This window comes from Microtus pennsylvanicus, chromosome X, assembly GCF_037038515.1.
Source record: "Microtus pennsylvanicus isolate mMicPen1 chromosome X, mMicPen1.hap1, whole genome shotgun sequence".
Taxonomy (NCBI): Eukaryota; Metazoa; Chordata; class Mammalia; order Rodentia; family Cricetidae; genus Microtus; species Microtus pennsylvanicus.
In genome coordinates, this window is record NC_134601.1 from 37,776,453 (window position 1) to 37,799,747 (window position 23,295).

At 36.0% G+C, this 23,295-nt stretch overlaps 1 protein-coding gene across 6 annotated transcripts in view; it reads left to right on the top strand.

Annotated features, from left to right (window-relative positions):
* Nucleotides 1–23,295, top strand: part of Lrch2 (leucine rich repeats and calponin homology domain containing 2) — a 95,157-nt gene that overhangs the window by 14,293 nt on the left and 57,569 nt on the right. For all 6 annotated transcript variants that reach the window (XM_075957380.1, XM_075957381.1, XM_075957382.1 and 3 more), the window contains exons 2-3: nt 16,304–16,448; nt 19,019–19,145. In XM_075957380.1, the coding sequence (XP_075813495.1) occupies nt 16,304–16,448; nt 19,019–19,145 (272 nt within the window). The remainder of the gene's footprint in view (nt 1–16,303; nt 16,449–19,018; nt 19,146–23,295) is intronic.

Below are 23,295 nucleotides of genomic sequence, written 5' to 3' on the forward strand. Positions count from 1 at the left end.
CTTTCATGCTTTCCCATTTTGTTCTTGCAAACAATCTACCTGTAAATATTAAACATTTCTCTTGTATATGTGTAAACCTTTTTTTAATGGAATTGCCAGGTTGTATGTTAATGTCCAATTGGTTTACAGTTTATATTTCCAAGAACATCGTATGTGTCTGTGTGTCCCCAGTGTTTGGGAACATAAAGCTAGATGGATTCCAGGAGCTCACTGTGCAGTTGGCCAAGCCGAAATTTTAAGTTTCGTGTCCAGCCCCACCATAAAAATAAAAGTTAGAGAGTGACAAGCGAAAATATTTGATAGCTGGTAGCCTCTTTGTTGTGGCCCCTTTCTGGACACTCATGGGTGTACATCTGTGCATGTGTGGACCTCATGTGGAAGTTGGATGACAACTGTCAGAAGTTAATTTTCTCCTTTCATCATTTGGGTTCCATCTACTGAACTCAGGTCATTGGGTTCAGTGGCAAGCAACTTTATATTCTTTGTGTGTGTGTGTGTGTGTGTGTGTGTGTGTACACATTGGTTTTATTGTAACAAAGCAACTTGTACACTTCAACATTTAAAATGAGCATCTTTTCCTTCCAGTGAAAATGTACAAACATACACACATGCCTACAATATAAAAACAAAACAAAACAAAAAAGACAAAAAAGTTCTAGAAAAGCCCAGTAGTAGTGGTGCACATCTTTAATCCCTGAACCCAGGAAGTTGAAGCAGGTGGTTATCTGAGGTCAGCCTGGCTTACAGAATGACTTCTAAGACAGCCAAGGCTACACATAGAAACCCTGTCTTGAAACCCCCAAAAAAGCACTAGAAAGAAAAGGGAACATTTTATTGTTTCATAAGCAGAAATATCATCACACTTTAATAGGTTGTAAATAGAGTAGTTTTTTTTTTACATTTTCTTGTTTGGTTTTTAATTATTGTAATATAATAGGATTTTTAAAAAGAAATTAGGTAATTTAAAATATTTAGGTTAATTATTTAACATAATTGATTTAAAATTTTCATGATATGAAATAATAAGGATGACATTTAAACTAGTATAGAGCATTTTAAAGAATAATATTAATATACTTTTAAGAAATTCAATCTTTATTTTTTTATGAGTCAGCATTTTTTTATGGCCCAGAATGCTCTGATACTCAGGTTGTGGTACTGGCTTGCCTCAAATGCATATTCATTCTTCTGCCTCAATCTCACAAATGCAAGGATTACAAGTATGAGCCAACAAGACTGGCTGGGCCACAGACTCAGCTTTGAACGTCGTAATTACATAGAGAGGATGACCGGGAAAAACTGAGAGACAAATGTACATTTGTGGTTTGGTTTGGAATGAATTATTTCCCATTTTGCTGTAGTATGATGTGTTCTATCACTTAACTGTCTCTTGCTGTGGTTTGCTGTCTTCCTTTTGCCATAAACTCAGTTAAGCTAGGAAGAGTTATTATGTATAGGTAGATCAGAGAGCTTAGGCTCTCACAAACAACAGTTCTCCATGTTCATTGCTTTTTCTCTTCCACCTTCATCAAAACCTAATGACTGAGGTTTTCTTACGTTTACTTATTTAATTTTGGTCTCATGAATTTCTTACCCTGGGTTCTTTTACTCTTATTCACATACGAATCAAGGCAAAAGCAGCACAAAAGTTTCCTTAATATTGGCAGCCATGAGTTACAGAGGTTTATTGTCTAGACTTTCAAACTTTATATGTCATATTTAGTCTATCATTGAGAGTTAGAAACATATGGCTTAAAAGTATGAAAGCTTGAAGCTTATTGCTGTTGGTGTTGGAAGCTTAGGCTTATTGCCCAGGGTATAGAGAACCAAAACCAAGGGTGGAAGTTCCATATTTTGAGTTTGGATATCAGAAATCTTGGGCCTTCACTCCTCATTCGCTTTCTCAAAGTCTTCTAGCAACCAGGGCTTTCAGGTCTTGAAATTCTGCTCCTGTCTTTGGTTTTCCACAGCTTTTTATGTTTTACACACTCAACTTTTCTTCGTGATCTCTTACCTTCTCAATACTTCCATTATTCTTTTTAGTTTTTTGCAGTTTGAACTTTAAAACATCCAGCTCAATCTGCTTTGCTCCTGATAAGGACCATTGTGGGAAAAAAATAACATTTTGGAGAAACATTTTTTTTATGGTCTTAACAGAGGCTTGAATGTAGTATGCCATAGGAAAAGCCTTAAGCCTAACCCAGCAAGACTGGAAAACAGCCTGTTTTTATAGCTAGGATGTGGATGTGGCATGCTTGTTCGTTTTTAATTCCATAGGCAACAGCATGGTTTCCAGCTTATAAATCTTAAGCTACGTAAAGACCAATCATAAGTCCCATATAGGGAGTAATCCTTTTGCTGATTCACCAGGTAGGCATCACTGGTAGAGTTCAAGTAAAAGTAACAGCAGTACAAGCAGTTGTAGCACAACTGATAACAACCCAGAGACAGATATTGGGGTTCATCCTGAAGGTCAGAAAAGTAAAACAGTCAGTCACTGGCTCTTACTCAGTCTGAAATGGCGATCCTGCCTCCAGGAATCTCAGAATGAGACTGTGTGTGAGACCTATCTCCTCTTGTTTTATATTCTTCTCTAGTGCTGGGATTAAAGGCATGTACCACTACTGCCCAGTTTTTATGACAAACTAGTGTGGCTACTGGGATGAAAGATGTGTGTCACCACTGCCTGATGTCTAAGGTTGATCAGTGCAGCTGTTTTACTCTCTTACCTCCAGGCAAGCTTTATTTATTAAAATACAAATGAAATATCACTCCAAGCGGGCTCATCTGGAGTGTAACCAGTTTTGTCCTGTGTGGAGTCTTCCAAGGTTTGTGCGAGTGTCCTAGAGTGGTTATGACTATAGTAGAGCCTTCTGAAGCAGGAGTTGTGAGTTACTAATGCTCTTTGCAGTGGTAGTTTAGTTTCTTGAAGATATCAACGGAGTATTCAGATTAGTTGTTATGTCATGATGACAGTTTTGCTAGTTTCCATAAGAGACCCTGCTTGTTTGACAGTTTAATGGTCAGCCTTTAAGCACAAGGGAACAACTCTTTCAGTTTTCAGTCCTACAGATGACTTACAGATGACTGTCTGCTTTTGCTCATTTGAATTAACTAAGTAACAGATTATTGGCTGGCTTCGGCCTCAGTTGGAGAACCTCTGCATCCCTTTTGCCTAGAAAATTTAGGAGGGTGATGGCATCCTGGAGTGATGTTTGGCAGGAAAACTACAAATGAATATGTGATTCACATATTAGCGACAGATACTAATGAAAGGAAGGAAGAACTATCTTAAGCAAGTGCTTGCCCAAATAAGTTTAGGCGTTTTAGAATCCATGGAAAAGAAAAAAAATGAGTTGTTGGTAACAATGGCTGTCAGGGTTATTCTAGGTGAAAGCAAAAATTTCTTGGGACTCGGGTGGAAATGGGGTGTTGAAAAACATCATTAATATCTAAAATAGTGAAATTTTGATGGAGTGTTAGGGATAATATTACTGATGAGAGTATGAGTTGGTGATAAGATGTAAGGGAACAGCAAACTCTTCAATAACCCTATGATCTTAACTTATATGTTAAGAGCCGTCTGGGATTGAGATAGGGATAATGGTAATTTAATATGGAAAGTGAATGGGGTTACCATTCAGGAACTTGTAATAATGGGTAGAGTGCTTTCAAAGCTTTGAAACTTTCTTGAGGAATAGAATATATCTTTAAGTGTGATGAAAATGGTAGGAATAAGAGAGACTCTGCTGTGTTTGATGTGACCCAAACAGAGAGGAAACCTGACTGGTTATTAAATGGGAGATATTGGAGAGCAGAAAAGATGAATGTTCCTGGTGAACTTCCATTGGTTAGAGAACTGTGTTTGAGGTTAAATAGGGGAAAGATGTAGTCTGGTCCCCAGCTTTTACATAACATTTCTTCCTAATAAAAGAATTGGTCAGGAGGACAAGATAAGGAAGTCATGGCTGGAGAATCAATCTCTAAGTACACACGACAGGCCCAGCAGCATGACTGAGTGGGGCAAAAAGACCCACAAAAGGCCTAGTGCAGACTGCCCTGGGTTCCAAGAAAGAAGCATGTTCCTTCCCAGAGTCATGACGGATTGAGTGGGCAAAGAGATCTACACACAGTGGGCAGTTGGGGCACTGAAATGGAGTGAGAGGGAGGAAAGAAGGGAGAGAGGGAATGGGGTTTCTTTTCTCGTGGACAGAGGCATATTTGAAGAAGTGTAACCAGTGAGGAGCAGCTGAGCTGAGTGACTTGATTGTTGCTTGGTGACATGGTGATATGTCGACCTGGACTGCTGCTGGAACCTATGCCTAGTTTAATGACTTCTTCCTTGAACACTAAGCCTATGTCCCTGATGGTTAATTGAAAGATTGGGTAAAACTAGTTCTAGAACTTTTGCTTCATGTGAAATGAAAGGCAACTGTCCATCAGAAACAGTATGAAGTCTTTTCTTTCTTTCCAAAAAAGTCTGTTTTATCATCTGTAGCCAGCTTTCTTATGGGCCATCAACCAGCTCCCAAATCATGGCACAGAGACATATCATTAGTTAGGTATGCTTAACCTTATCTTATGCTTTTTTCTTGCTAGCTCTAACAACTTAACCTGTTTCTCTTCATTTATGTTTTGCCTTGGGGTTTTCTTTCCTTCTGCATGTACTATTGTGTAGTTGGCTGGCTGGCCTTGGGTGTCTCCTTCTATTTCTCCCTCATTCTCTTCTCTTGTTCTCTCTCTTTTTTCTCTTCCTACTTAGTCTCTCAGCCTTCCAGCCCCACCTATCTATCCCTCTACTGGCTAGGTATTAGCTTATCAGCTTTTTATTAGACCAAACAGATGCCTTAGGCAGGCAAGGTGAAATAGCAGCACATCTTTACATAATTAAACAGATGCAGCATAAACAAGTGTAACACATCTTTGTCTAGTTAAAGTAATATTCTACAGCATAAAAAAAGTAACACACCTTTGTATTGTTAAAGTAGTATTCCACAACAGTCATCCCCCATTTTTTCCCAATACTTTATTAATGTTGACCACAGTAGGCATAAGCTTCTGTCAAGTACTAATCTATGGATAGAAATTTTACACCATGTACATTCAACAAAACAGCAGAAGAAGGTTCCACCCTAGGGCCTATGACACAGTCAGCCATAGACTTTTGACTCGGTTTATAGTATTAGGTATGGATTCCCCTTCAGTGGATTGGGCATCAGCCCCAATCAGAAAGTAATTAATTACCGCATAATAGACTTGTCATTATTGTACAAGGGAAAACAACTTGCTTGGCATAATGATACTGTGGCTTGCAGGGCTCACAGTTGACTAAGACCATTAGTGACTTTTCTTTCCTCAACAACCTACATAGAACCCTCCCATACTATAGAATCTAACCCCCAAGGAGCAAAGTTCCAGATCAGATCTAGTTTAATTTTTCTATGTTGTGCAACCAAAAATGTGCCATCTAGTTATGGTGGGTTATCAAAGAGCAATTGCAATCATTTGTGGTACTTTTGTGGGGAGGCAAGTGGGTCTTTTGGGTTCTCCTGGTCCAACAACTCTTAAGTGAGGCATCCCATACCTATGTCTTTTGGGAGCAACATTTATCCACCCATGTAGTTTTAACTCTTTAAAAGTTATTTGAATACGTTGTTATGTGAATGTTGGTTATTGATAAATCTTAGTTTTGAATTTGTAATATAATCAATGGAGACATGGTGTTATTTTCATTAGTGTACATTAGTTATTGTTTCTTAATAAACTGATACTTTTCTTCAGACGGTCTAAACGTAATAATCATTTGTTAGTGATTGACTTCTTTATGTAACACTTTGAAAGCCTTAACCCATTCTAAAAGTGAAGGACGCTTAAAATGTTTTTCATTTTTATCTTTTCTTTTCATGTGGATTTTAGAAGTTATGTGATGATGTTATATCATTTGTCTTTTAAAAAAGTTAATTCAACAGCCTCTTCATAAATAACACCATTCCATTTCAAAATGCCAGATTTGCCATCTCTATAGTTTATGTGGGTTTAAGGGCAGTGCCACTCTTAAACGTCACTTTGATGCTTGTTGTCATTACTCTGAATCATTGGGTGTTACTTCTTGTGAAACTGAAGAACGTTGTTGATATTCTTAAAGAAAGCTCTGCAAAGAGCCCCCTCACCACTTTTAATAAAGTCTTGTCCTTTCATGTGACTTAACTGATGCATGACTCACAGTCTTTCCCTCACAGAGCATGCATGTAATTTGCCTCTCTGGTTAGCAGCTGAGGTTTCTTCTTGCAGCATCTGCTTTTGTTTGCGCCCTTGCTTCCCAACATGCCTGTGGCAGAATGAGTCTTCCATCACTGTACCTTCTTGTTCAGTGGGTCTAGCTGCTTCATATTGATTCTAGTAATTGTTGGCTTTAAAGAAGTTTGTCTTCATTTTCTTTGTTACTGCTTTCCCTCCACTATACTATGGTTTACATTTTTTTTTATTCATGGAGTAGATTGGAAGTTCTCTGACTCATGCTTTCTGCTCATTTAACAAAGCTTAGGCCTTGTAGACTGTTTATTGTCTTGTTCCGAATGGCATGCTGACACCCTTCATGAGAATACTGAATCAAGAAATCACCTGCCTTTGGAGAGGGCATGTGTTGAAAACAGATGTCAGAGCCATAGAGTTGTCATTTCTCATCAGGCTCCAGCATCAGTCTCTATACTTCAAAGGCACTTTCCAGTCTTGTAGCAATGGGCAGCTGTGCTACCTCCTGTGTTTTCATTGGGTTTTGTTTCTAGTTTTGATAGTTCTTGTAGATGGAAAAATAGATGAATGAGTGCATATTGTATAGATAAAGTATGAGAGCATATTGACCAGATTTTACACAATACATGTGTATTTATATGTCATTAATGGCAGTTTTTTAAATGTAGTAAAAAATGTAATTTTTTAAATTTCTTGTTAGAAAACAAAAATCTTCTTTATTTTTATGTATTCACCTATAGCTTAATTTTGTTATATATATTCTACTTCACAAAAAAATATAATAGTCCAACTTCTATTTTCTTTTGTATCGATATAAACCTTACTTTTCATTTATTATGTGCAAATTGATGAATTGCATTTTATTTATTTTGTTTATATCTTCTAGGGATTTTAGGTTGTCATAGAATGTCTACTCATTTTCAGTAGCACCAAAATAATGAGGTATTAAACAATATTGGCAGTCTCTTACAAAACCAAAAATATTGCTCCTATTTTGTCTGTTGCTTTTTTCTAAGTAGATTACTGAAGCATGATTAATACAAATTCAGAGAGAGAAATTGTAGTTCAACCTGAAGATCAGAAAAGCAAAACAGGCAGACACTGGTTCTTACCTTGACCTCAGTCCAAAATTATGATCCTGCCTCTGGGAATCTCAGAATGAGACTGAGCCTGAGAACTGTTTCCTCTCATATTATAATCCTCTCTAGAGCTGGAATTAAAAACATGCACCACTGGGATTAAAGGCGTGCACTACCTGGTTTGTATGGCAAACTATTTGGCTACTGGAATTAAACATGTGTGTTACCATTACCTGGTCTGCAAGGCTGAATCGTGGGGCTGTTTTAATCTCTGATTCTCAAGCAAGCTTTATTTATTACAATACAAGTGAAATGCCACTATAGGTTACCTTTCCATTTTGGTTCCCAAGGCTTTTGTGACATTTAAAATGCATCCCCAAAAGTACACCCTAAGAATGGTAGCATATAGTTCAGTCAGAAGACCTTTATAAAAGTTAACAATATTAGTTGAAATAAATGAAGGTGATTCTTTTTGTATCACTCCATTTATTGCAATGGTACTAATACTATCTAAGTGGACATTATTTGATGCTCAAGGTGAACAAGAATTACTATTGTCTGTAGTTGGGGTCTGAGATTTGTATTAACATTAACACTTAGTTCCACATTCCTTGTTAATGTTTATTTAAATCAGTTACATGAATAACAGTGAATCAATTCAAAATGTTAACTGAAAAATAGAGAATAAATCTTGGAAGGTGATTATCTGAATATTCTTATATGGCTACAGATGACTTGATGTTTACACTATTTAGATATTTCTTTGCAAAATTTTTGTGGTTAGGCTGCAACGATTTTCCCCTTTGGTACTGGGGACAGAACCCAAGGGTTCATGCATGTCAGATAATTGTTCTGCCCTCAACATACATTTCCAGTTTATAGGCTGGAAATAGCAGTGTAGGAGGGATGTCATATGTGTCTTGTAAGACCTCACACATGGTGTAAGTGAAAAAGCTATGGAAACCTTGGATGGTTAGCTTGTCTGACATATTGCCCTTTTAAAATTCAAAATAATAAATCTTTCCTGTGGTTCAATCAGCTGGAATAGGTGCGATAACCGTTGCCTGCCAATAGGTGTCAGGGTGTACCTGAATCCACATGCTTGGTTTTAGATGGCTGAATGTAAACAAAATAATGAAAAATATACTAAAATCAAGAAGTTAAAAATCACAGACCGTGTGCTCTGTGAATGTGTTCGGCTGTTCAATAGTTTTCCGCTCTGACAGAGCGCAGCTGTGGCTGAACCCAAAGCCTGCAGTGCGTCTCCGGGTGGAGGAGTGCACGCATCTGGAAGTGCTTGGGGTCCAGCTTGTGGTGGCTGCCAGGAGTGGGGCGCTGGGTGCAGGGTGCAGAGCCGAGGGAAGCCAAGGGGGCACGGGGACCCCGGAGCACATGAGCAGCTGGTGGAGGGGGTGTTCTGTGTCTGCAGCTGCAGTGCATGCAAATGGCGCTGAGCATATGGAACTGTAGTGACCCCATGTTGGGCGCCAAGTGTTGACGAATTAGGTTGGTATGGTAAATAACCAGACCAGCTCAAGAATAACAGTTTTTTTTTTTTAGTAGTTGATAAGGGAAAACTCATGCTACAAGAGTGGGAGGTCGGAAATCCAATTGGTCCTGCTGGCACTGTGCAGAGAGAGAGCATGCCTGTGTCCTACCAGTTTTGCTACCTAGGCTACAGGTAGCCACATCCTAAGTAGATATGATTGGTTGATAGTTTCCACATCAGTTTCCTTCAGTAGCAAAGGTCAGACTGGCTGCATCCTTCAAAGAAGAATGCTATTGTGTCTTTAGAGTAATGCAGAGCCACATTTATTGTCCAGTAAAGTAAGGATATATTCCTTAACACATAGGACAGTTATGCTGACTGCTATAATTGGTGTACCTACTCTCTACTCAGGTTCCTCTCATGATGTATCCAAATACACACATCTACATTGACCCAGTAGGATTTTAGGAGCAAGTAGAACAAATACAAATAATCTGTTCATTCCATGATGTGGGATGTGAGTTCTAAAGTCTTATTTTTTACACACAAATCTTGTGCCTTGTGCTAGCATCCATACAACAACTTTAAGCTAATACATAGACTTACAAGTAGGGTAAAATTTCAGACCCCTTGGAGTCCTGTACATAAACTCAGTGGTTTTGTCTATTGTGCTATCCTTCGTTAGGATAAATTGCTTTACTTAGTTTTCTTTAATCCTTGTTTAGTGAATTGATTAAAAATATTGAAACATTAATAAGGGCTCATTCTTCTAAGAGCTAAGTAGGATCTATCTTATCTCAAAGCAAACAATTGTGTATTGGTAAAATCAGGAACAGCTGACGACTTTATAATACATTTGATTAATTTTTAAGCCTGAGTTTGGGACTTAGCTTCTATATGTTTGGTTTTCTGTTACAAGAATCAGTCTTTGGTATGTATATGGTTAGAAGGGTTATCATTTCTCTGACCTTGGTTTGTGATTGGAACAGGACAGAATATTTAAAATGTGAGACAGTAGGCTCTATTACTGAAGGAGAGGTAAATTACATACAGATTATGGGATTTGAAGTCACATTTGAATTCAGAACCCCATTGTTTTCAGTTTTTATCTATATTGGACATGTCATTCAATCAGTCTTTGCTTCATATGTATAATAAGGAATGCTAGCTAGCACAGAAAATTGACATAGGGATTAGAAATACTCTATGGCAAGTGAATGGATCCAGATCAATGTATGGTGTGTGTATGCACCTCTGTCCCACTGATAGGAATTTTGAGTTCTGACTTCAAATGGCTTATATATTAATCTATGTTCTTTAAGCAGAAAATTATTTCCTTTCTTTCCTCTGCCCTCCTCCTCTTCCTGTCTGTCTCATGCCATTGTTTTCTTTGGGTTTATCTTAAACACCTTATAAGCTGAAAATATATGATGATGTGGTTATATCTATTAATGAGGGAGATATGTTCCAAAAGTTCGCATAAATTTTAGAAATTTAACTAGAGATAAAAATTATCAGGGCTGAATATATTAGTAGATTTTTTTAAAAAATAAGGGACTCTATTATAAAAGCAGTAGACTAAAAGATGACTCCTTTCTTAGTTTACACTTTGACAACTTGAACAACTCTTCCACCAGGAACACCACACTCTTTTATATACCGAATAAGATCAGAATATAAGTAGTATAATTAGTATAATTTCTGAAGATCTTTTCCTGTACTTTGGCAAAACTGCTACTGATCGGCCAGGCATTACAGTGGGCAGCAGATGGCCCCATCTGTGGTGCTTGTGGCTGCAGCTTGGAAGGCAGCTAACAGACTTCCATTCCATCTGACTTACTCCTCTTTCCCCAATTTCCTTGCTCTTTGAAGCTCAACATTGACACAGAATAGCATTATGATCAGATTATATCACAGGCTCTATTAACATCTCTAAAAGGCCGCCAGTGTTTTATAAGGAATGTCTCGTAGGAAAGGAAGGAAACAGTAAACTGCAATCTGTCTGCTGCTGACTCACAGCCAATAATGGTTGATATGATTTATGTTTAGAAACGAGACAAAGGGAAAACTGTTTAGTTGTTATAAATGGGATTGTCCCTAAGGATATTAATTAAACAAAGTGTCACCTTGATGCACAAGAAAAAAATGCACAGCTATTTCTTAGTATATGTTCTGCCAAAGATGACAGTACACAGCTATTAAAAAAATGTAAAGGCATTTACCCAAAAGTAAGAGTAAAAGATTAATGTGGACTCTGTTAGTTTCCTGTTGTTTCTATAAAAAAGTTATCATAAACTTAATGGTCCACAGTAGTATAATCCGAGTCTGATATAGTTTGTGAGATCACAAAATTCTGAAGTGAATTTTATGGGATGAAAATCTAGGTTTCAGCAAGGTCTTTCTCCCTTTGGAGGCTGTAAGGGACACCCCATGTCTTGTCTTTTCTAACTTCAGGTGGCTGCTGAGCCTACTTGCACATGTTACTCAAATATTGACCTCTCTTCTTGTGGGTTTCCCTCCCATATATCTGTATACTTTCCCATTTTCCAGTTCTGTGAGATGTAGTATCAATATCTAGTTCAGGCTTGTCTCAAACATGATATCCTCCTGCCTCAGGTTTTAGAATGTTCGGGTTACAGATTTGTATCATTGATCTAAGCATGTTCTGCCTTTTTTCTTTCAAAGACACATGTAATTACATATAGGGCTCACCTAGATGATCCATAATATGTCCATATGGCAAGATTATTAATTACATTTGCAAAATATTTATCTTACAAGGTAACACAGGTTCTGTAATTGGACTAGGTTTGAGATCCCACCATTCAGTTCACAATTGAAAGATGATGAATTTTAATCTTGAAAAGATGAACATTTTTATAATTGTTTTTTCCCAAGCCCTTATTGTTCCTAAGGAGGTACATTTTGAAAGTGCTATAAAATGAATCTCAGTAAGGAACATATTAATAGCTTGTTTTCCTGGTCTTCTTGAAATCTTTACTTATTTATCTGTTTATTTATTTTACTGAAACTCTCTTTGAAACACTAAGTTTATGTATATTTCTTGAGAATCATATGTTCATTATTGTGTTGTACCAGTTTCCTGAATATAAATAGTGATTAAATAATTTTTTAATATTATAAAGCTCTTTTATTAGGTTTTCTATCACAAGATAAAAATTTTATCTCAATTTAGTTTTATGTATTACATCTCTGTAAGTTTATTTTTACTCTTTTCAAGCTAAGCGTGACATGTGGGTAGTGTGAAATAGTTCACAATTTTTTTTTATTTTTTTATCTTCATAAATTCATTTTATTTTTTAATGTGACATATGAAAAACAACTAAAGATTCCACATTCAAAAATGGCTGTATGTATAAATATTTATCTTAATGTATGATAATGAGATGCTTGAACGTTAGGTCACAGATTTTCTTCCAGTAGGCAGTATAGTCTTTTCACTCTGCAGACTTGATTCATCCCTAAACTGATGATACTTACAAGTAGTAAAATCTGAGGCTAGAGAAATGCCTCAGCCATTAAAAGTGCTGATGTAATTGCAAAGGACCAAACTTGGTTCCTGGATGCCATACTTGAGAGATGCTAAAACACCAGATCTAGGGGATACAATGACCCTGCCTAGCTTTATAAAGTACCGATGTACTACAGTACATATAAAATCACAAAGTCATAAAGGCACACACATGCACATAAATTAATAATAAAAATGAGGGTTTTTTATATAAGAAAAAGAAATTCTGGTGATTTATTAATAGTTCACAAAATTAAGAGGTAAATTATTTTATGTTACTTCCTCTGCTTCTTTCTGTAGTTGTTAAATTCTTTTGGCAATGTTATTCTGCCCCCCAGTTTTTAAAAAGTATGTTTATTTATACTAATTTACAATCAGAAACACCCTAGAAGTAGATTTCCTTAATTAGGGTTTATGTCATAGTTGAAGTTCTAATTTTGACTTTGTTATGCTTTGTTTTAGTTCCATTCAGTTAGAATAATAATTCCTGTAATTTTACTGTCTTTTAGTAAACAAACAGGAATAGATTCAGATAATAGTTTATGAATATAAATTTAACTAAAATTCAATGGGAGATTATTCTGTTTGTAATTTACCATATTTGAAAGCAAGAACATATGTTATTAAAATAGTATATTAAGATTATTTTAAAATCATTGTTATTAATTATTAGTAGTAATATTTTTCCTTGTTACATTTGAGATCTTTTGTGGTTTTTACCTTTTCCATTGAGAATTTTCATAGATGCTTGGTTTTCTGCTTTTTTTTTCTGGATAGGTTTTCTCTGTGTAGCTTTGGCTGTCTTGGAACTCACTTTGTAGACCAGGGTGGCCTTAAAGATTGAACTGCCTCCACTTCCTAGGTTCTGAGATTAAAGCTGTGCGCCACCACTGCTGGGCTTTTCTAGAACGTTTTTTGTCCGTTTTTATTTTATTTTTTTGTTTTTATATTGTGAGCATGTGTGTGTATGTACATTTTCATGTGATTGCAGTCACACGTGTCACAGTGTATGTGTATGTATGTCACAGGATAACCTCAGGTGTTGAGTCACACTTTTCCCCATACTTGAGACAAGATTACTTATAGTTCCTGTGGCTTACTCCAGGGTATCTGGCCTGCAAGTGCCTGGGGCTCTCTTGTTTCTGCCTCCACCTCACCTAAGATTTCTAGAACTGAAGATATACACTAGACCAGCCAGCCTTATGGGCTCAAAGAGATGGAAGGTGGCTGGAGAGATGGCTCAGAGGTTAAGAGCATTGCCCGCTCTTCCAAAGGTCCTGAGTTCAATTCCCAGCAACCACATGGTGCCTCACAACCATCTGTAATGGGGTCTGGTGCCTTCTTCTGACCATCAGGCATCCACACAGACAGAATAGTGTATACATAATAAATAAATAAATAAATAAATAATTTTTTTTTTAAAAAGAGATGAAAGAAGCAGTCACAGAGCCTGCATGGATCTACACTAGGTCCTCTCCATACATGCTGTAGTTGTTTAGCTTGGGGTGCTTGTGAGACTCCTAACAATGGGAGTTGTTACAATGAGGAGGGCACACTTGTGCCTCTGAGCTGCTTGGAAGTCTGCTGGTTTGTCCCAGCTGCCCAGCTAGCTTAGCCCCAAAATAACCACACAGAAATTGTATTAATTAAATCACTGCTTGGTTCATTATCTCAGCCTCCTATTGGCTAATTCTCACATATGATTTAATCCATTTCTATTAATCTGTATATCACCATGTGGCAGTGGCTTACCGGGAAAGATTCTAATCGGTGTCTGTCTCAGGCGGAGGATCCATGGCTTCTCTCTGACACTGCTTTCTTCCTCCCAGAATTCAGTTCTGTCTTCTCCACCTACCTAAGTTCCACTCTATCAACTAGGCCACAGCAGTTTCTTTATTCATTAACCAATAGAAGCAAAGCACAGATGGGACTCCCACATCAGGGAGTGGGGCTGTCTCTAACTCCTGTGCTTACTCTGTGGACCCCTTTCCTCCTATTGTGTTTTCTTTTCCAGCTTTAATAGGAGGATTTGTGCCTAGTTCTATTGCATCTTGTCATGCCATGTAATGCTATACTGTGATTAAATATGTGCACACCCCCACTAGCTGATGGCCATTCTTCATCTCTCTTAATACTCTGGTTAAGTGACATTTTCTGTTTCTATGATTTTGTAGCATTAATGTTATTTCTATAACTTCTAATTTTATTTATTCATTTGAGACATCATGTTTGAGATTAATAATCATCAGATAAATTTAATTATATCTTTTCTTCAAAAAGAAGAATATCCCATCTTTAGCAGTAGTAACAAAAATCTGGTTCCACTCCCATTGATTTTAGGTAATATCAATAAAAGGCTAGGTTAGAGTCCTCTGGCTATCTTTGATTCTTAATTCTTACATAGTCCATATAGCCCGTCCCTTATTCTTCTCTATTATGTGACAGTGTTAAATATATTTTAAATTCTATCCATTTTCTTTTTTTCTAGTTTTGTTATCTTCTTTCAAAATATCTATACTTCTCTCTGGGACCATTGAATTATTTATTAGTAATTCACACGTGAATCTGTCTAGAAGAGTGTACTAAGCATAATACTATTATTAAAATTTAAAATTAATTGTAAGGAGTAACTTTAACTTCTAATATTCTGAAAGTAGAAGAATAAGAAAAGCTGTGTGTGCTGGCACATACCTTTAATTTAAGCACTAGGGAGGCAGGGACAAGAGGATTTCTGTGAGTTTGAGGCCAGTCTGGTCTACAAAATAAGTTCCAGAACTGTTTCACAGAGAAACCCTGCCTTGAACAAAAGGGAAAAGAATAAGACGGAAACCATAAATATAGAAAAATGATGACTTCATATTCTCTCTTTGCGTCACACTTGGGTATTCTGATAGTGTTCAGATTTTGTTTTCTAGTAATTCCATAATTTCATTAAGTTATCAATAATATTCGTGAAATTAACTTAAATAAATTTTTTGTATTGTAGAGTTAGAGATTTATAGTTTATGTTTCCTTTGCTAATTACAAAATGTTATATTAGATGAGAATGTGAATCAGCTCTTTACCTCTCCCTCCATTTTCTGTATTCATTTGTATTAACACATACATATTGATGTTCTAAAGAGGGAATTCATTCTCTTGATGAATAAATAGCTTTCTTTTTTAGCAGTGAGGATGTTGAACACTATTAATAGGAGATTGTTTTCCTACTGAGAACAGAACAGATGGTGGGCCAGGCTAGACTGTAGATGTTCTCCCTGATACAGATAATCCTTTTCTGAAGATTATTATCTTTTAAGTCAATTAAGTATAATAAACTAGTACAAACAATGATAGTTCCATAAGGTAATTAATTTGATAATTATTTAGGTAGTTGAGAACCACTTGTATTTTATGGTTTTTTGTTTGTTTGTCTTGTTTGTTTGGCAGTCATGGCTAGAGAGTGGATAGCTACTATCATAATGCTCAACATAATCTCCATAAACAGATTCTTATCCAAAAGGGTATATACTATTGATATGGAGAAAAAAACTCTTTCTGGTTATTATTTTTTAGTCCATCATGTGATGTACTAATTTTTTTCAAAACATTTTTTTTCTTTGTGTATGTTGTGTGTATATCGTTATGCACCCATGTTATGTATCCATGGCCTTTTAAATACTAGCCAAGTAAAATGCCACTAAATTATGCCTCCCACTATTGATATATTTAAAGATAAATAGCATATTTGCATTTTCAATACATTTAGTAGCTTATTTTGTTAAAATGATTTTAAAATAAATTAATTAGTAAACATTTTATACCACTATATTAAAATAGTTTTTCAAGATGCTGGTAAATAATATTTTACAATATATCCAATAGTTACTTAGATTCTGAGTGAAAGTCGTTCTGTTTATTACTGTATATATAGGTGTATACTTGCTACTCAAAATTGTTTTTATTTTTCAGATCTTTCCAGAAATCGCTTTACAGAAATTCCTTCAGATGTATGGTTATTTGCACCTCTTGAAACTTTAAACCTATATCATAATTGTATTAAAACGATTCCTGAAGCCATTAAGAATTTGCAGATGTTAACATACCTTAACATTAGGTAAGCAAACAATTTTTAAAAAATACAATTTTTCAGGGTCTAGAAAGATGGCTCAGCCGTTACTAGAACAGGCTGTTGGTTTTGGAGGACCAGGGTTTGATGCCCAGCACCCTCTTGTTGGCTCATAACCACCTTTAGCAACAGTTTCCCAGGATCCAAAGACCTTTTCTAACCTCCTCAAGCACTAGGAATACACATAATACATACATACATGCAGTAAAACACTCAATACCAATTAATAATAATTAATAATGTTAGTAATAATAATATAAATCTTTATTAAAATTTTTTGCATTTTCTTAAATCTTTAATCACTTTTAATAATAAAAGATTGTATTTTGTTTATGTTCTCATTGTTCTATAAGCTTTTGGTCTTGTTATTTAAGGCAATGTTTCTCAAAGTTTCATACACAGGAATTATCTGGGGATCTTGTTAGGTCTGCTGAGGGACCTGCATTTTCTAAAAGGTCCCCTGGTAATTTACCTGCATGTGTGTTGATCATTAGATCTCACTTTGAGAGGAAGGATTTAGAACATAAATATTTTTCTTATTTGTTGCCCAGTTTTCTGAATTCATTTATATGGCAGTCTAGTTACACTAGTCAAACATTATAATGAAACACCAAGTAAAGTTTTATCATGTGATGTGTTGCCAGTTCAAAAATGGGCAAATTGGAATGGAAGGTTCGAATGTTTGGAGGTGACAGAGCATCTTTTAACTTAACGTAGTTTTTTTTTCTTTCAATGATGGGGATCAATCCAGGGTGTTGTCCATGCTAGGCAAGCATTTTATCACTGGATGGCATCCCTAGCCATTTTATGCTTAATATGGCTTTACTATGTACTAGGCAATATTACAAATGTTTGACCCATATTACTTCTTTTAATATTCCAACATCATTTTGACATAGGTCATATTATTCTTTTATTCCATATGAGAACACTGGATTAATCTGTTTCCAGAAAAAAAAACCCACATATTCATACATTTGTTCTTTGATGGCTGTGAGAGAATGACATTCCCCAAAATACTAATGTTTGTCAATATTCAATTCCTTTACATAAAAAAGCATAGTGTATGGAGGATTGTGACTGGGACATAGGAAATTAGACATTTCAGAAGTTCTTTGAGGTTTACTAATTGAAGAATAGTGTCCTCTTTTGTTACACACACACACACACACACACACACACACACACACACACACACAGTACTTTAAAGCCAGCCTAGTATTTATGGAAATTCTCTGCAGAGATAAGATGGGATGGAGGATCTTATGTTATTCTTGCTTGAATAACATAGATCTTTTGTTCTTGTATACATTACATAAAATGCTAGGTACAAGTCTCTAAATACTGACTTGAAAAATAGGAAAACAATGATATCTTATTCCTTGTCAGTGCTTACTAGTATGTAATTGGAATGTTTTCTTCTCTATGTTTTTGATTTTGAGATATTTTGGGTCAATCCATCTGAATTTGACATTTGAGTATAGAATGTGAAGTGTAAGAATACCAAATCTAGATTGACCAGATTTCAATCCAGGCTTTCCTGCTTACCAACTTTGTAACTTTAGAACATTTTACTTACTCTCATTGTGATTTATTTTCCTTTTTAAAATGGGGTTCACGATGAGTGTTTACCTAAAGTAGGTTGCTGTGATGAACAGTTGATTTTATTCTGAACTTTTACTGGCAGATTGTAATTAATCAATAAAATGTTATTTGTTACTGTATTTAAATGTACTCTAAGGAATATTTCATTAATGTTAGACTGAAATAGAAGTGCTCTACCCTGTTGTTCTGATGCAAACTATCTAAAAACTACTACTATTGTTAAGGATTTATTTTATCTTTAATTGGATGTATGAGTGGGTCACACATGTGTATGTGAGTGTGCATATGAGTGCAGTACTTGTGGAGGCCAGAAGATGGTGTCAGATTCCCTGGAGCTGGAGTTACAGGAGATGGCGAACTGCCCCCATGCAGGTGCTGGGAAGGAAATTTGGGTGGGTTTCAACAGCAGTCCATGTCCATAACTGCTGAGCTATCTCTCCATGCTTCAAGCTACTGATATTTTAAAAGATAGATTTCTTACATCATTTTAAGCACAATGTCCGCAAATTTCAGCCAAGATCCTCTCCATGGTTAGACTTATAAAGGTATCAAGTGTGCTAAAATATGCCCCAGAAAGTTCTGGCATTCTCTAGCTCAGAAAAACCCTGAGTTATTATTGCATGGGCTACTTATGAGCATTACCATATGTAATAGCAGAATTTTTGCTATCAGATTTGTGTGTGTATCTCTGTTACAATAGACAAGTCACTTAGGGAGCTTTAGCCTTCATTTTCATATTTGTATATTGAAGCTAATACTACCTATCTTAGGTTAATGTGAATATTAGCCAGTGTATGAATGTAAGTTACATGTTCTTGTTTGAAGTGAAATACTCAATAAATGGTACTTTTTAGTGAATGCTTATTATTTACTGTTGATGTGCTCTGTACTTTTTTAGCCTAACATAAAGATTCAGACATTTTTCATAATGAGATTTTCTTAATTTCTTTCAGTCGAAATCTTTTATCAACATTGCCAAAATACTTATTTGACCTTCCACTTAAAGTTTTGGTTGTCAGCAATAATAAGCTGGTATCCATTCCAGAAGAAATTGGAAAGTTAAAAGATTTGATGGAGCTGGTGAGTATAATAATAATTATAAGTTTATATGCCACATTTAATATATACATTTTATTTTAGAGTTATAGTCATTCCTTTGTAGAATTTCACTGTATTTTTTTAAAAGAGAATAACTTGGTATATGTCTAAATTCAGTTGGATAACAATTTCAGCTACATTTATTTATGGCTGAATTTAGCTCCTAGCCCACACAGGAAAAGTTCGGTAATTCCTCAGACAAAGATGCTTTAGGAGAATTGGTTACAAGCTTTCAGAATATGTATCAAGTGAAGAAATATTTATCACTTGACTTTGAAGACAGAGAAGTTCTTAAGGAAATGATATTTTTTCCTAATGTTTTATGGAGCTGATGGGGAGAGTTAGTTAGAACAGAATGGTAAAAGTGGAGAATGCAGCTTTGTGTGCTGGTGGTTCATGCCATTATTCTCAGCTACTTTGGGGGAAGGTAAGATAATCATTTGAACTTAGTAGTTGTTACATTATTGAGACCTCATTTCATCAAAACAAACAAACAAATTAACAAATAATCAGTTTTTAAAAGGCAAAATGTAGGAGGCTCACAAACAGAAGTAGTATTAACAAGATAACATAATTATAAGTCAATTAATATGCTCACATGACTTTATAACCCCTTTAGGGCCAAAGTAAATGTAAAGAGGCAATTATATACAATTGATTGTAGAAATTGATATAATGCCTCTGAATAATAACATTTTAGATTTTTAAAGGACATTGAATGTCTAGAGGAAAACAGAGTGCTTAAGCATTGAAATGTTTTCATATATTTGTATCACTTCAGTTTTACACTGTGACATCCTATTTATTTTTATATCCTGTTTTGTATTAAGGTAAAGCTTTTCAAAAAATGGTGCTTTGTTCTATACCTGATTTTTAATTGGATTATTTATTATTTTAATGTCCAATTTCTTGAGCTCTTCATATATTTTAGAGATCAGTCCTTTGATGTGGGATTGGTGAAGGTCTTTTTCCATTCAATAAGCTGCCTTTTTGTCTTATTGACTGTGTCCTTTGCTTTATAGAAGCTTATCAGTTTCAGGAGATCCCATTTATTTGTTGTTTCTCTCAGTGTCGATGCCACTGGTGTTATATTTAGGAAGTGGTCTCCTATGCTCATGCATTGAAGACTACCTCCCACTTTCTCTTCTATCAGGTTCAGTGTGGTTGAATTTTTATTGAGGTCTTTAATTCATTTGGACTTGAATTTTTTTGCATGACGATAGATATGGATCTATTTTCATTTTTCTACATGCTGACATCCAGTTACACCAGCACCATTTGTTGAAGATGCTTTCTTTTTTCCACTATATAATTTTAGCTTCTTTGTCAAAATCAGGTGTTCATAGGTTTGTGGATTTATATCTGGATCTTTGATTTGATTCCATATGTCAACCTGTTTGTTTTTATGCTAATACCAAGCTGTTTTCATTAATGTAGTTCGATAATGGAGCTTGATGTCAGGTATTATGATCCCTCTGGATGTTCCTTTATCGTACAGGATAGTTTTGGCTATCCTCGGTTTTTTGTTTTTCCATATGAAGTTGATTATTTTTCTTTCAAGGTCCATGAAGTATTGTGTTGAAATTTTGATGGGGATTGCATTGAATCTATAGATTGCTTTTGATAAGATTGCCATTTTTATTCTCTTGATTCTACCTATCCAAGAGCATGGGAGATATTTTCATTTTATAGTATTTTCTTCAGTTTTTTTCTTCTCAGACCATATTCTTGTCGAACAGGTCTTTCATAGTACACTTTCACTCATTGAAGTTGAAGCAGTTCTTTTCGATATTTTCCTATTGTTAGAATTTCTTTAAGTGGTTTTATTATATTGCTTTTTGAGACATGTTTTTCTTTGTATCTTTGGAGCCTATTACGGAACAAGCTCTTCTAGACCAGGCTGAGCTCAAATGCACAGAGATTTGTCTGCTTCTGCCTCCTAAGTTCTGGTTTTTAAAAGCGTGCACCACCATTGCCTGGTTTATTAAAAGGCTTTTAAAAATTGGCTACAATGGCTTAATTTCTTTCACAGTTCATAGTTCTCTGCAGAAAGCTACTTTTGGACATCATGTAATCCAGGGATATTTTGAACAGTTCAATTATCTTTAGAAGTTAAAATCTCTCAGTGCAACTTAAATAAATCAGCACCTACACTCATATGTTCTCGAGGATACAGCTTAAAGTAAACTAGCATCATTTTCAATCACACCTTAACTAAGGGTGGGACTTCCTGTTCATTTCTCCTCTCCATGCAGTCATTTATCTTGCTTGAGTTTACACAGGTCTAGTGGACAGTGCCACATTTGCTGTGGATTCATATGTGCAACTTCCCTTCTATATTGGAAAACACTGTTTTCTTGTGGTCATCCTTAATTATCCTATACCATCTTCCACAATGTTCTCTCAGCCTTGGAAGGAGAGGGTGTGGTATACATGTTCCCTTTAGTACTAATCATTACACAACTACATATTCTCTAAACCCTTGATAGTTATAGGGATTTTGGTTTATACTCCACTGTCAACAGAAGCTTCTCTGATGAGGGTTAAAAGATGTACTAATCTATGTTTATAATAATAAATTATAAGAAATCAATTTAATGCTGTGTCCATCTAGCAGAATAGTAGTAGCTGGCTTTTCTCCTAGGGGCTATGGCCTGCCTAGCCACAAGTTACTGGTCTGATAATAGCGCCAGGTATGAGTTTCATCTTATGGAGGAAACTTTAAATTCTACCATAAATTCATAGTTTACTCCGATGGTGTTCGTGCCACTATTGCACAATGGCAGGCCAGTTATTATGGTAGTCCACAGGGTTTGTAGCTGGATACTATTTATGCCTACTTTTCTCTTCTGGTAGCAAGCATAGTACCTTTTAGAACTATGAAAGCTAGCCAGTAGGAAGGAAGTTTCCAGGGGAGTACCAGCTTGATTCCTCCTATCCTGTGTCTCAAGTAGGTGCCATCTTCAGTAAAAGGTCTTACTGTCAGTGTTTGAGGGTAGTTAACAGCAATAGCTGTTAACATTTGTGGGTCTTTAGGCCCTCATTGTTCAAAAATTCTCAAAGACATGGCCCATTCCTTGCACTAGACATTTTATTTAATAATTACATCTAATAGCGTTTTTGACCTATTATTGGGTGACTCCATTTTAACTCATTTTATATATGCATGTGATTTTATCTATATTTTAAAAAGTTTCTGTAGTAGTAGGTTTCTATATGATCTCTTTACCAAAAGGTCTTTAGACAAGTGGCCTTTAAATCAGGGTTATATTTTTTTATAACCTTGAGAGACTTCAGATTCTTATTCCTTTAGATATCTTTGAGTGGAATTCGGACTACATGCATATGTGCTTGTAACTGTTTTATATTCTTACTCTCTTTTTTTTAATTTATTTATTTATTAAAGATTTCTGTCTCTTCCCTGCTGCCGCCTCCCATTTCCCTCCCCCTCCCCCAATTAAGTCTCCCCCCAGCCCGAAAAGCAATCAGGGTTCCCTGTCCTGTGGGAAGTCCAAGGAACCCCTACCTCCATCCAGGTCTAGTAAGTTGAGCATCCAACCTGCCTAGGCTCCCACAAAGCCAGTGCGTGCAGTAGGATCAGAAACCCATTGCCATTGTTCTTGAGTTCTCAGTAGTCCTCATTGTCCGCTATGTTCAGAGAGTCCGGTTTTATCCCAGGCTTTTCCAGACCCAGGCCAGCTGGCCTTGGTGAGTTCCCAATAGAACATCCCCATTGTTTCAGTGTGTGGGTGCACCCCTTGCGGTCCTGAGTTCCATGCTCGTGCTCTCTCTCCTTCTGCTCCTGATTTGGACCTTGAGATTTCAGTCCTGTGCTCCAATTTGGGTCTCTGTCTCTGTCTCCTTTCATCGCTTGCTGAAGGTTAATATTCAGGAGGATGCCTATATGTTTTTCTTTGGGTTCTCCTTATTTAGCTTCTCTAGGATCACTAATTATAAGCTCAATGTCCTTGGTTTATGGCTAGAAACCAAATATGAGTGAGTACATCCCATGTTCCTCTTTTTGGGTCTGGCTTACCTCACTCAGGATAGTGTTTTCTATTTCCATCCATCTTACTCTTTTGTAGAGAGTAATTTATTTAAACTTACCATGACTATGGATCCTGGTTCTCTA